This window comes from Mobula hypostoma, chromosome 1 (assembly GCF_963921235.1).
Source record: "Mobula hypostoma chromosome 1, sMobHyp1.1, whole genome shotgun sequence".
NCBI classification, from domain to species: Eukaryota; Metazoa; Chordata; class Chondrichthyes; order Myliobatiformes; family Myliobatidae; genus Mobula; species Mobula hypostoma.
The window spans coordinates 29,988,424-30,001,087 of NC_086097.1; the positions used below are offsets into that span (position 1 = coordinate 29,988,424).

At 47.6% G+C, this 12,664-nt stretch overlaps 1 protein-coding gene across 2 annotated transcripts in view; it reads right to left on the reverse strand.

The window, feature by feature from the left end:
- Window positions 1–6,009: 6,009 nt before the first annotated feature.
- LOC134352437 (B2 bradykinin receptor-like) overlaps window positions 6,010–12,664 on the reverse strand; it is a 42,757-nt gene continuing 36,102 nt past the window's right edge. For both annotated transcript variants that reach the window (XM_063059799.1, XM_063059751.1), the window contains exon 2: window positions 6,010–10,010. In XM_063059799.1, the coding sequence (XP_062915869.1) occupies window positions 8,926–9,975 (1,050 nt within the window). In that variant the 5' untranslated portion in view covers window positions 9,976–10,010 and the 3' untranslated portion in view covers window positions 6,010–8,925. The remainder of the gene's footprint in view (window positions 10,011–12,664) is intronic.

Sequence of the window (12,664 nt, forward strand, 5' to 3'; positions counted from 1 at the left end):
TCCCCCAGTCCCTCTCACACACACACTCCCTCACACACACTCCACACTCACTGACTCAGTCTCCCCAGTCCCTCTCACACACACACTCTGTCACACACACTCCACACTCACTGACTCAGTCTCCCCCAGTCCCTCACACACACACACTCCCTCACACACACACTCTGTCTCACACACACTCCACACTCACTGACTCAGTCTCCCCCAGTCTCTCTCACACATACACTCCCTTACACACGCACACACACTCTGTCTCACACACACTCCACACTCACTGACTCAGTCTCCCCCAGTCTCTCTCACACATACACTCCCTCACACACAGACACACACACTCTGTCTCACACACTCCACACTCACTGACTCAGTCTCCCCCCAGTCTCTCTCTGACACACACTCCCTCACACACACACTCTGTCACACACGCTCCACACTCACTGACTCAGTCTCCCCCAGTCCCTCACACACACACACTCCCTCACACACACACTGTGTCTCACACACACTCCACACTCACTGACTCAGTCTCACCCCAGTCTCTCTCTGACACACACTCCCTCACACACACACACACACACACTCTGTCTCATACACTCCACACTCACTGACTCAGTCTCCCCCAGTCCCTCACACACACACTCCCTCACACACACACACTCTGTCACACACACTCCACACTCACTGACTCAGTCTCCCCCAGTCCCTCACACACACACTCCCTCACACACACTCCACACTCACTGACTCAGTCTCCCCCAGTCCCTCACACACACACTCCCTCACACACACACACACTCTGTCACACACACTCCACACTCACTGACTCAGTCTCCCCCAGTCCCTCTCACACACACACTCCCTCACACACACTCCACACTCACTGACTCAGTCTCCCCAGTCCCTCTCACACACACACTCTGTCACACACACTCCACACTCACTGACTCAGTCTCCCCCAGTCCCTCACACACACACACTCCCTCACACACACACTCTGTCTCACACACACTCCACACTCACTGACTCAGTCTCCCCCAGTCTCTCTCACACATACACTCCCTTACACACGCACACACACTCTGTCTCACACACACTCCACACTCACTGACTCAGTCTCCCCCAGTCTCTCTCACACATACACTCCCTCACACACAGACACACACACTCTGTCTCACACACTCCACACTCACTGACTCAGTCTCCCCCCAGTCTCTCTCTGACACACACTCCCTCACACACACACTCTGTCACACACGCTCCACACTCACTGACTCAGTCTCCCCCAGTCCCTCACACACACACACTCCCTCACACACACACTGTGTCTCACACACACTCCACACTCACTGACTCAGTCTCACCCCAGTCTCTCTCTGACACACACTCCCTCACACACACACACACACACACTCTGTCTCATACACTCCACACTCACTGACTCAGTCTCTCACAGACAGTGACTCATTTACACTTATTGACTCTCACACATTAACTGTCTAAAGAGGGGCATAATTTTAAGGCGATTGGAAGAAAGTAAAAGGGTGGTTGGTGCCTGTGATTTGTTTTTCTTAGAGCACAGCGGCTGGTGGTGCATGGACTGTGCTGCCACAGGGCGGTGTTAGAGCCTGATACATCAGAGGCATTTAGGAAACTCTTCGATATACATGGAGAATAGAAAAATGCAGAGCTATATAGGAGGGAAAGGTTATATTGATCTTAGAGTAGCGTAAAGGTTGGCACAACATTGTGGGCCGAAGTGCCTGTACTGTAGTGCAGTGTTCTCTGTTTTTGGTCTCTAACACTCACTCTCTCCCACACTCACATGCACACACATGGCTCTGACACAGTCACTCTCACAAGTGAGAGGATGGAAGTTTAAATGTGACGTTTGCGGCAAGTTTATTCTACACAGCGAGTGGTGGGTGCCTGGGATGAGCTACCAGTGATGGATGTGGAAGCAGCTGTGACAGAGGTGTTCACGAGGCTGTTAGACACACGGACGGACAACGAATGGAGGGGTATGGACCACTGACAGACAGATGTGAAGTTTTAATTGCCATCATGGTCAGCACAGGTATGATGGGCCAAAGGGCCTGTTCTTGTGCTGTACCATCCTATGTCCTGTGTGCCAAGTCAAGAAAGAGCTGCCGCCCTCGGTCCAGACCAGTACAGCAGGAACCAGCAGCCCCCAGCAGCTCAGATTTCAGGTGCCCTTCTGTGAAATGGAGCGCCAACCATTCAGGTATCAGACATCTCTTTGTCACCTCACCTCAAGGTTTATTCCCTCGTCCCCCTAAAATGGTGAGCATCCCCAGTCTAAAGCACCATGAGTGAGGAGCACACTTCAGCATGAATGGGTCACAGACAAGAGAACATCTGGAGACGCTGGAAATCCGAGCAACACACACAAAATGCTGGAGCAACTCAGCAGGCCAGGCAGCATCGATGGAAAAGAGCACAGTCGATGTTTCAGGCCAAAACCCTTTGACAGGACTGGAGAAAAAAAAGCTGAGGAGTAATTTAAAAGGTGAGATGGGAGGAGGGGAGGGAGAAACACTAAGTGATGGGTGAAACCTGGAGGGGGGGGGATGAAGTAAAGAGCTGGGAAGCTGATTGGTGAAAGGAACAGAAGGCAATTGAAGAAAGAAAATGCACCAGAGAGAGGTGTTGGGTGGGCAAGGAGATAAGGTGAGAGAGGGAAAAGGGGATGGGAAACAGAGAAGGAGAGGGGTAGTTGGGGGCGTTTCCGCAAGTTTGAGCAATCAATGTTCATGCCATCAGGATGGAGGTTACCCAAATGGAATATGAGGTGTTGTTCCTCCAACCTGAGTGTGGCCTCATCACGACAGTGGGGGAGGCCATGGATAGACATATCGGAATGACAATAGTACCTAACAACAACTCCTCTGCTTGCATCTTCAGAAACAGCTCTATTTCTATCTTTAATATCTCTATTTTTCCCTTTCAGGGTTCTTTTGAAGACCCTGACCTGGAGTTACATGATGACTTTGGTTCTTCACTGTAATGGGATCCGCTCTCGGGGTCTCACGACTGGCCATTATTCAATATGCCACAGACACAGCCTAGAAGATTAGGTCGCCTTCAGAGTTTCAAGATTTTGTGGCTCTGGAGGGGGGCAGACTTGAGGTAGGTGCCTCTCCAGGAAATCGGTGTGTTGAGGGAGACAGAAGATCTCCACCTCACCAGAGACCCAAGTTCTTTGGGCACAGAACTCGGAAAAAGCGACGCAACGGACTTTTAACGTCAGAATCAGCGAGTTGTTTGTTATGTCTCTTCTTCACTGTGAAACGGGGACACCTCTTTTTCCCTTATTAGAGAGAGAGAGAGAGCCTGTGGTATGTCAAATTACTGGGCGAACAAGTAGTCTTTGGAGTACTGCAAGTCTGTGTCTTTATTGATGCTTTGCTGCATATTTGAGTGCTCGGTGGGGTGTGTCGATGCTTTTTTTTGCCGGTGGGGGAGAGGGGATTTTTGCTTTGCTGCTGCTTACGCGTGGGAGGAGGGGGGCTTTGTGGTTCTAACATTTAACTGTCATTCATTCGTTGGGGCACTTAGGGTTTTTGCAGATGGTTGCAAAGAAAAAGTATTTCAGGATGTATACAGTACACATTTCTCTGACATTAAATGTACCTTTGAAACCTTTGAATGGGAAGTGGAACTAAAATGGGTGGCCACTGGGAGATCCTACTTTTTCTGGTGGACTGAGTGTAGGTGCTCGGCGAAGCGGTCTCCCAATTCGTGTCAGTCTCACCAATACACAGGAGGCCACACTGGAAGCACTGGACACAGTATATGATCCCTACAGACTCGCAGGTGAAATGTCATCTCACCTGGAAGGACTGTTTGGGGCCCTGAATGGTAGTGAGGGAGGAGGTGTAGGGGCAGGTGTAGCTCTTGTTCCACTTGCAAGGATAGTGCCAGGAGAGGGATCTGCGGGGAGGGAAGGATGGACAAGGGAGTCGGGTAGGGAGCAATCACTATGGAAAGCGCAAAGTTGGGAGGTAGAATGTGCTTGGTGGTGGGATCCCATTGGAGATGACGGAAGTTTCGGAGAATTATGTGCTGGACGCAGAGGCTGGTGGGGTAGTAGCTGAGAACAAGAGGAACCCTATCCCTAGCAGATGGCAGAAGGATAGGTAAGAGCAGACGTGCGTGAAATTGAAGAGATGCAGTTGAGGGCAACATTGATGATGGAGGAAGGGAAGCCCTTTCTTTGCTAAAGGAGGACACCTCCTTTGTTCTAGAATGAAAAGCCTCATCCTGAGAGCAGATGCAGCAGAGACGGAGGAATTGAGAGAAGGGGATTGTGTGTTTACAAGTAACGAAGTGGGAAGAGGTATAGTCCAGCTAGCTGTGAAAGTCTGTGGGTTTATATTAGACATCCATAGATGAGCTGTCTCCAGAGATAGAGGCAGTAGATCGAGAAAGGGAGGAAGGTGTCAGAAATTGACCAGGTAAATTTGAAGGCAGGGTGGAAGTTGGAGGCGAAGTGGATGAAGTTGACGAGTTCTACATGGGTGCAGGAAGCAGCACCAATGCAGTCGTTGATATAGCATAGGAAAAGTGCAGGATGATCACCAGTGTAGGCTTGGAACATAGACTGTTCCACTTCACTGACAAACAGGCAGGCATAGCTGGGACCCATGGCTATCCCTTTTGTTTGAAGGAAGTGGGAGGAGCCAAAGGAGAAAATAAGTTCTTCTAGGCAGAGGAGAGTGGTGATGGAGGGGAACTGATTAGGTCTTGTGTCCAGAAAAAAACTTTGAGGCCTTTCTGGTGAGGGATGGAGGTGTATAGGGACTGGACATCCATAGTGAAAATAAGATGATCAGGGGAAATCCAAAATCATTTAAAACATCCAGAGTGTGTGAGGTGTCACAGATGTAGGTGGGAAGGGACTGAAATAGGGGGGATAAAACAGAGTCAAGGTATGCAGATACAAGTTTGGTGGGGCAGGAACTACCTGGACAAGCGGGTTTGTGGATCTTGGGTAGGAGGCAGAAAAGGGAGGTGCGGGATGCAGGAGCTATGAGGTTGCTGGCAGTGGATGGGAGATTCATAGAGTCAATAAGATTGGTGATGGTGTGAGAGACAATGAATTGGTGTTCGTTAGTGCATCCTGTTCGAGGGGTAAGTAAAAGGTGTCTGAGAGTTGGTGCTGGGCCTCAGCAAGGCAGAGGTCAGTTCTACACCTGCCCCTTTCACCTCCTCCCACACTACCATTCAGGACCCTAAACAGTCCTTCCAGGTGAGGCAACACTTCACCTGTGAGTCTGTTGGGGTCATATACTATGTCTGGTGCTCCGGGTGTGGCTGCTTAAATATTGGTAAAACCTGATGTAGATTGGGAGACCACTTCGCCGACCACCTACGCTCAATCCGCCAGAAAAAGCAGGATCTCCCAGCGGCCACTCATTTTAATTCCACTTCCCATTCCCATTCTGATATGTCCATCCATGGCCTCCTCCACTGTCATGACGACGCCACACTTAGGGTGGAAGAACAACACCTTGTATCCCATTTGGGTAGCTTCCAACCTGATGGCTTGAACATCGATTTCTCGAACTTATGGTAATGCCCCCCCCCTTTTCCCTCTCTCACCTTATCTCCTTGTCCACGCCCCATCACCTCCCACTAGCGTTCCACCCCCCCCCTTTTCTTATTTCCATTGCCTTCTGTCTCTTTCGCTGATCAATTTCCCAGTTCTTTACTCCATCCTTCCCCCTTCAGGTTCCACCTTTCACCCGGTGGTTCTCTCTCCCCTGCCCCCTCCCCCCTTTAACTCTACTCCTCAGCATTTTTTCTCCAGTCCTGCCGAAGGGTTTTGGCTCAAAACATCAATGGTACTCTTTTCCATAGATGCTGCCTGGCCTGCTGAGTTCCTCCAGCGTTTTGTGTGTGTTACTCAGCATAAGTGGATTTGTTTCTTTCAGTCAGTCAGACACACCCGGAAAGCAGAAGAATGATCATTAATTTATTAACCTTGTTCATGGTAACACAATTAATATCATTGTGACAGTTACCCAATGCATATTTCACTTGCTTGTGGAGTACATAATTTAAGTGCATCACATCAACTCAAAACTAACAAGCCTGGTGAAACATTATGTGGTTTTCAGGGTGATTTCACTGCCATGCCAGTGCACTTTCCATTGACTTCTTCAGTATCAGTGTTTTCCGTCGGTAATTCACTGGCACCCGTGGTGTCCACTGCCACAGTCCCAAACTCTGAAATTCCCTCTCCATCCTCTTTTATAACACTGATCTATGTTTGAATCTCTTTGTGAAGTCAGATCATAAACCCTTCCAGATATTTAATACAGGTTGCTATTAGGTTCTGTGCATGACTTACAAATTTCCAATAATTAGCTACATTTAGCAATAATATTCTTGAATTTTGCCCACCCTATATATTCTCTCTTCTCCCCTCTTTCATCAGGCAGAAGATACAAAGGCCTGAATGCATGTAACGTTAGGCTCAAGGACAGCTTCCATCCTATTGTTCTAAGACTATTGAATGGTTTCCTAGTACGATAAGATGGTCTCTTGACCTCACAATCATTATGAACTTGCACCTTACTGTCTGCCTGCACTGCACTTTCTCTGTAACTGTTACATTTTATTCTGCATTCTGTCATTGTTTTCCCTTGTGCTATCTCAATGTGCTGTGTAATGAATTGACCTACATGAACAATATGGGAGTCAACACCCCACCCAACTTTCCATCCTTGTTTTTAAACTCCCTTTGCCCCCAGGTGGGATAGCCCAGACATCTCCCCCTTGGTTCTCCACTACAGTCTTAAAGAACCTTCCTTCCCCATCACCAACATTTAGGTCATCTGAGTATCCAAATAACATTCTCTTGCTGCCTCTTAGGAACAAATTCCATCTTAGAGATGCTACATAAATTCACATGGTTGAGGTTAAAGTATCTTATTGGCCATTAGACATGCTTTGGGCTCTGTCAATAGCCCTCCGCAGAGTCCCAGAGACTCTGCTGATTTATTTGATTATTCTCTTATTGACAAATTGTTCCATCACCTCAGGATGAAACTCTCCAGTTTGGCTGCTCCCATTGTCCGGTAAGTTTTGACTCTGCAAGTACAGGTATGCACTAATTAATCACTTCTAACCAAGATCTTAAATTAACAAAGATCTGTACCAATCAGTGGCTAGTTAACATCTCAGTAACTTTTGCAATCTCAGCCAAAACCACTGTTATAAGATTATTGGACAGATCTCTTGTACTTTAAGATGAACTCTTGACCACACAATCAATCTCATTGTGACCTCGCACTTACTGTCTCCCTGCACCTGTACTACCTCAATGCACTGATGTAATAATTTGATCTATAGAAACAGTGTGCAAGACAACTTTTTCATGGTATCTTGCTACATATGTCAATAATAAACCAATTCCAAATCCAGCTCCAATTATAGTTCCACATACTAATACACCACCTCTTTCTCTGTAGCAGTCACTGATAAATAGAGCAACATTGAACAGAAACAGGTCTTTCGACCTGCAACTAGATCATATCCCTCCTTATTCCTCCCATCCATGTACTTATCCAAACTTCTGTTAAATGTCGCAATCAAACCCACATCCACCACTCCCGCTGGAACTCGTTCCACTTTCTCACCACCCTTTACTTTGCATCTATACCTTTTCAAAGCTCACTCCAGTAATGATATAACAAACCTCTAGACTTGATGCACACTGAAAGTTAACAGATATAAATGCATATTCAGATGTACAAAGTAAACCATGGAGATATCGGCATCTGTACGTTGTTATTGCTTCCAAAGTCCACTGCTAGTGATGGTAATACAGTAACTACTTTGACAGTAGCTAAGCTCTTAGGCTCAATTGATCTTTGCCAACCAAGTTGCCTACTTGAGGAGTCTCATTTGACTGCACTGCATTTTCTCCGTAATACTTTATTCTGCATACTGTTACTGTTTTCCCTTGTATTACCTTGATGTACCTATGTGATGAAATGATCTGTATGTGTGTCAATAATTTACCAATTCACCTGCATTTCTAACTTCTGGAAACTTTGGTTTACAGACAGTTCTTGGAGCCTTTGCATGACCCTGATGTGACTATACTTAGAAAGATCAGCTCTCCAGCAAATTGCGGGCAGTTCTGTGGTCAGACACCAGTTCGGGTCCCAAGGATGCCAGACAATAAAGAGTAACCTGCACATCATTGGAGACAGTCCAGGAGAAGTTCATCAGGAACATTGCCAGGAGGAGAGTCAATAGTTCAATAGTTCCATTTCCTATCAGAGAATGTATACAATATACAATCTGAAATTCTTGGTTGCCCGATCAAGAGAGGCTTGGTTCTGTATTTCTTGTAGTTTAGAAAATGAGGGGTAATTTCTCAATATATGGAGGATCCTGAAGGGAGGCTGATGCTGAGATGTTAGTCAGAGAATGTCAGACAAGGGGGCACAGTTTCAAACTAAAGAGCCAGTCATTTAGAGTTATAGAATAATACAGCAGGGAAAAGGCTCTTTGGCCCAACTCGTCTGTGCTGACGAAGATGTCCATCTCAGCTAGTCCCACTAAAGTACATAAACATTTCTTCTTGCAGAGGGCAGTGAACCTCTAGGAGGTTTATTGGAGTTGGACAACTGCGGGTATCTAAAGTGGAGATAGATTATTTTGTTGTAATACGGGGGAATTGGTGCAGAAGAGGAGTTGAGGCCAGCATCGATCAATCATGGTCATAGTGAACAGCGGGGCAGGCTTAAGGCCTACTACCTGCTCCCATTTTCCTGAGCTTCTGTGTCCACAGACTGACAGGACGTCCTATCATTGAAGAGAATGTAGAAAGGCAAGGAAATGGCATGTTAAAGGTGGCTCCACAGGAGAGGATCTCTCACCCTTCCCAGCTCAGCGGTCTAACCTCTCCAGAGTGGAGATGAGTGTGTTGTGGGTCACTGTGGAGTCCTGGAATGATGTCAGCGACGACTTCCTCCTGGCCACAGACTGGGTGTAGAGCTGCTTGACCTTGCTGCGGAACTGCTTCCCCACCATAACGTAGAGGATGGGGTTGATGCAACTGTTGGTACATCCAAAGAAGGTGACGATCTGGTTGCCATTATTGAGAGCCTCATTCCAGGCACAGCCAGTCAGCAGGCCCGCATCGTGGAAGAACTTCAGCACCCGGAAGATCTGGAAGGGCACCCAGCAGACCAAGAAGGCCAAGAGGACAATGAGGATCAGGCCAGCTGCCTTGCTTTCCTTGCGCACCAGCGTGAAGCGCTGCAGGCGGTTGTTGCGGAGGACGCTGAGGATCTTGGCAGTGCAGAAGCTGAGGACAGCTCCGGGGATGACGAAGACGCCGACAATGAAGACGATGTTGATCTTGAACTCCCAGTCCTGCTGAGGGTACTGAAGCAGGCAGGCAGACATGTTGAGGTCCTGCCGGAAGACCACGCGGCGGAACAGGAAGGCATGGCTGCTCATCAGCAGGCTGAAGGCCCAGATCAGGCCGCAGTTAACCTTGGCGCAGAAGACTGTGCGGATACGCCCAGGATTGAAGACCCTCACCAGGGCGAGGTACCGATCTATGCTGACCATCACCAGCAGGTAGATGCTGCTCCAGAGGTTCATGTACATTGTGAGGTTGACGAAGCGACAGAGGAACTGGCCGAAGGGCCAGGCAAAGCGCTCGGCAATGTTGGCCGCCCAGAACGGGAGGCAACTCAGCAGCAGGAGGTCAGCACCCGCCAGGTTCCCCAGGTAGATCTCGGGCACTGTGCGTCGGCCCCGGTGTAGGCAGAAGACCAGGAGGACGAAGCTGTTGCCCACTAGGCCAAAGATGCACACCACCATGATGTAGACGGGCAGGAAGGAATACAGCCAGTCCCAGAAGATGCCATCAGGGCAGGAGCTGGAGTTTGTGAGGCTGCTGGCTACGCTGAGGTTGTAGGATGCCATTGGAGGCAGGACCAGTTGTCTCTTTGCGGAGATGCCTGCGGGGAGAGAGGAGAATAGTAACATATGAAATCCATGATCCAAAGTTCATTTATTATCAATACCAAAGTACGTATATGTTACTATATCCCACCTTGAGATTCATTTTCTAACAGGCATTCACAGTATAACAAAGAAATGCAATAGATTCAATGAAAAACTACACACAAAGACTGACAAACAACCAATGTTCAAAAGAAGACAAACTGCAAAAATGAAAATAAAATAATAAATAGATAGGTAAGTAAATAGGTTGATAGATAGATAAATAATACTGAGAATGTGAGTTGTGAATTTCTTCAAATTGGGCCCATAGGTTGTGGAATCAGTCAAGAATTGTGGTGAGTGAAGTTATCCACGCTGGTTCGGTAGCCTGATGGTTAAGTAATAACTGTTCCTGAACCTGGTGGTGTGGGACTTAAAGCTCCTGTGTCTCCTGCCTAATAGCAGCAGAGAGATGGTCTAAATGCTATGTTCTCCAGCGATATCCGGTGGGGGTGGGGGGTGTAACATCACAGATCGCTCAGGTGGGTGCGTGAGAGACGGATCACTAAAGGGAGGAAGAGTTGGTTGAGAGACAGATCAGTACAGTGGTGTGGGGGTGGGATGCAGATTGATCAAGGCAGATCATTGTGATGGGAGTTCTGTGGGGGAAGCAAGAAACGGGTCACTCCTTTGGAGGGGTGGAAGGGAAGCTGGGAGGCACGAGAGACGCACCTGTTGCGAGGTGAAAGCCAAATCGCTCTGGGAGAGAGAATGAGGAGAGATCGAGTCGCATGGAATTCTGTTCTCTGGTAATCGGAAGAATGAGAGGCAGCAATGTTGTTTCCACTGGTAGCTGAGACTAGAACTAAGGGACATGGCCTCAAGATTCAGGGGAGTAGGTTTAGGGCGGAGATGAGGAGGAATTACCAGAGAGTGATGAATCTGTGGAATTCTCTGCCCAAGGAAGCAGTACAGGCTACACAATTAAATATTTTTAAGGCACAGTTAAATAGTTTCTTTTTGCAGTAAGAGTAATGGAGAAAAGGCAGGGAGGTGGAGTGAACTCCACAGCCAGATCACCCATGATCTTACTGAATGGTGGAGCGGACTCGAACAGCCAGGTGGCCGACTCCAGCTCCTAGTTCTTGAGTATCAAGGCAAATGGGAATTTGGATACATAGCTACATAGGGACAGAGGCAGGCAGTCCATTTGTATATAGAGGCATGGCCACCTGGAAAGTTATCCAGAGATACGGAGGTATAGATAATTTGGATAGTCATGGTCTTTTCACCCCAGGAGAGGGACCTGAGAACAAAAACAGGCAAATATAGAGGGAAGAAACCATCAACGTTTCAGGTCAAAATAGTGTATTAGGATACAGGACCTTGAGAAATGTTAACAATTTCTTTCACGCCCCCCCCCCCGCCTTAAGATACTTCTAAACCTGCTGAGTTCCCCCAGCAGATAGTGTCATAGAAAACGACAGCTCATAAACAGGCCCTTTGGCCCATCTAGTCCATGCCAACTATTAATCTGCCTAGTCCCATCAACTTGCAGCTAGACCATAGCCCTCTGTACTCCTCCCATCAATGTGCCTAACCAAATTTCTTTTAAATGTTGAAATAGAGCCCACATCTACCACTTCTGCTGGTGGTTCATTCCACATTCTCACCATCCTTTGAGTGAAAAGGATCCCTCTCATACTCCACTTAAATATTTCACCTTTCACCCTTTAACCTATGATCTCTAGTGACACCATTCCTGCAGCTAGGTGACCAGAACTGCACACAACACTCCAAATTAGGCCTCACCAAAGTCTTCTACACCTCCTAGAGGACCACAATCTTGTCGCATAGGCTTTGGAGGCTGGTATGCCTCAATGACCCGGAGAGCTATGTTAACTGGAGTCAGGGCTTTGTGCTTTGGCTCTTGATGGGGGTCACCATTGCCAAACAGGTCAAAGGGTAGAGGCTAGACTAAGAGAGGTCCACCAGTCCTCCAGGTTTGGGGGTTCAGCTCAGGACTAACAACCCAGACTGGTCAAAAAAATAGTTACCGAAACAGCAATGAAGAGTCCTTCTAAAAGTGTGTGCGATGCTATGAACGTACAGAGATGGAGGATCTTCATAGCTGCCCTAAATGCCAGTGACATAACAGGCAGTAACTAACTAATGTCTTATCAGCTTCAACATAACATCTCAACTCCTGTACCCAGTACTTTGATTTATGGAAGTCAATATGCCAAAAGCTTTGTTTGCGACCCTATCTATCTGTGATGCTTCTTTCAAGGAATTATGGATCTGTATTCCCAGATCCCTGTTCTACTGCACTCCTCAGTGCCCTTCCCTGGTTTGTTCTCCAAAAATACAACACCTCACACTTGTCTGCAGTAAGTTCTGTCTGCCATTTTTCCAGATCCCAGTCCAAGCTTTGATAGCCTTCCTCTTTGTCCACTATGCCTCAGTCTTGGTGTCACTTGCAAATATGCTGATCCAGTTTCCTACATTATCATCTAGTTGACAAACAACAAGAGAGCCAGCACTGATCCTTGCAGCACTCTAGTCACAGGCCTCCAGTCAGGGGTGGTATCTACTACCACCCTCTGGCATCTCCCATTGTCTAATCCAATGTGCTACCTCATCATGAATGCCAAATGTCTGAACCTAC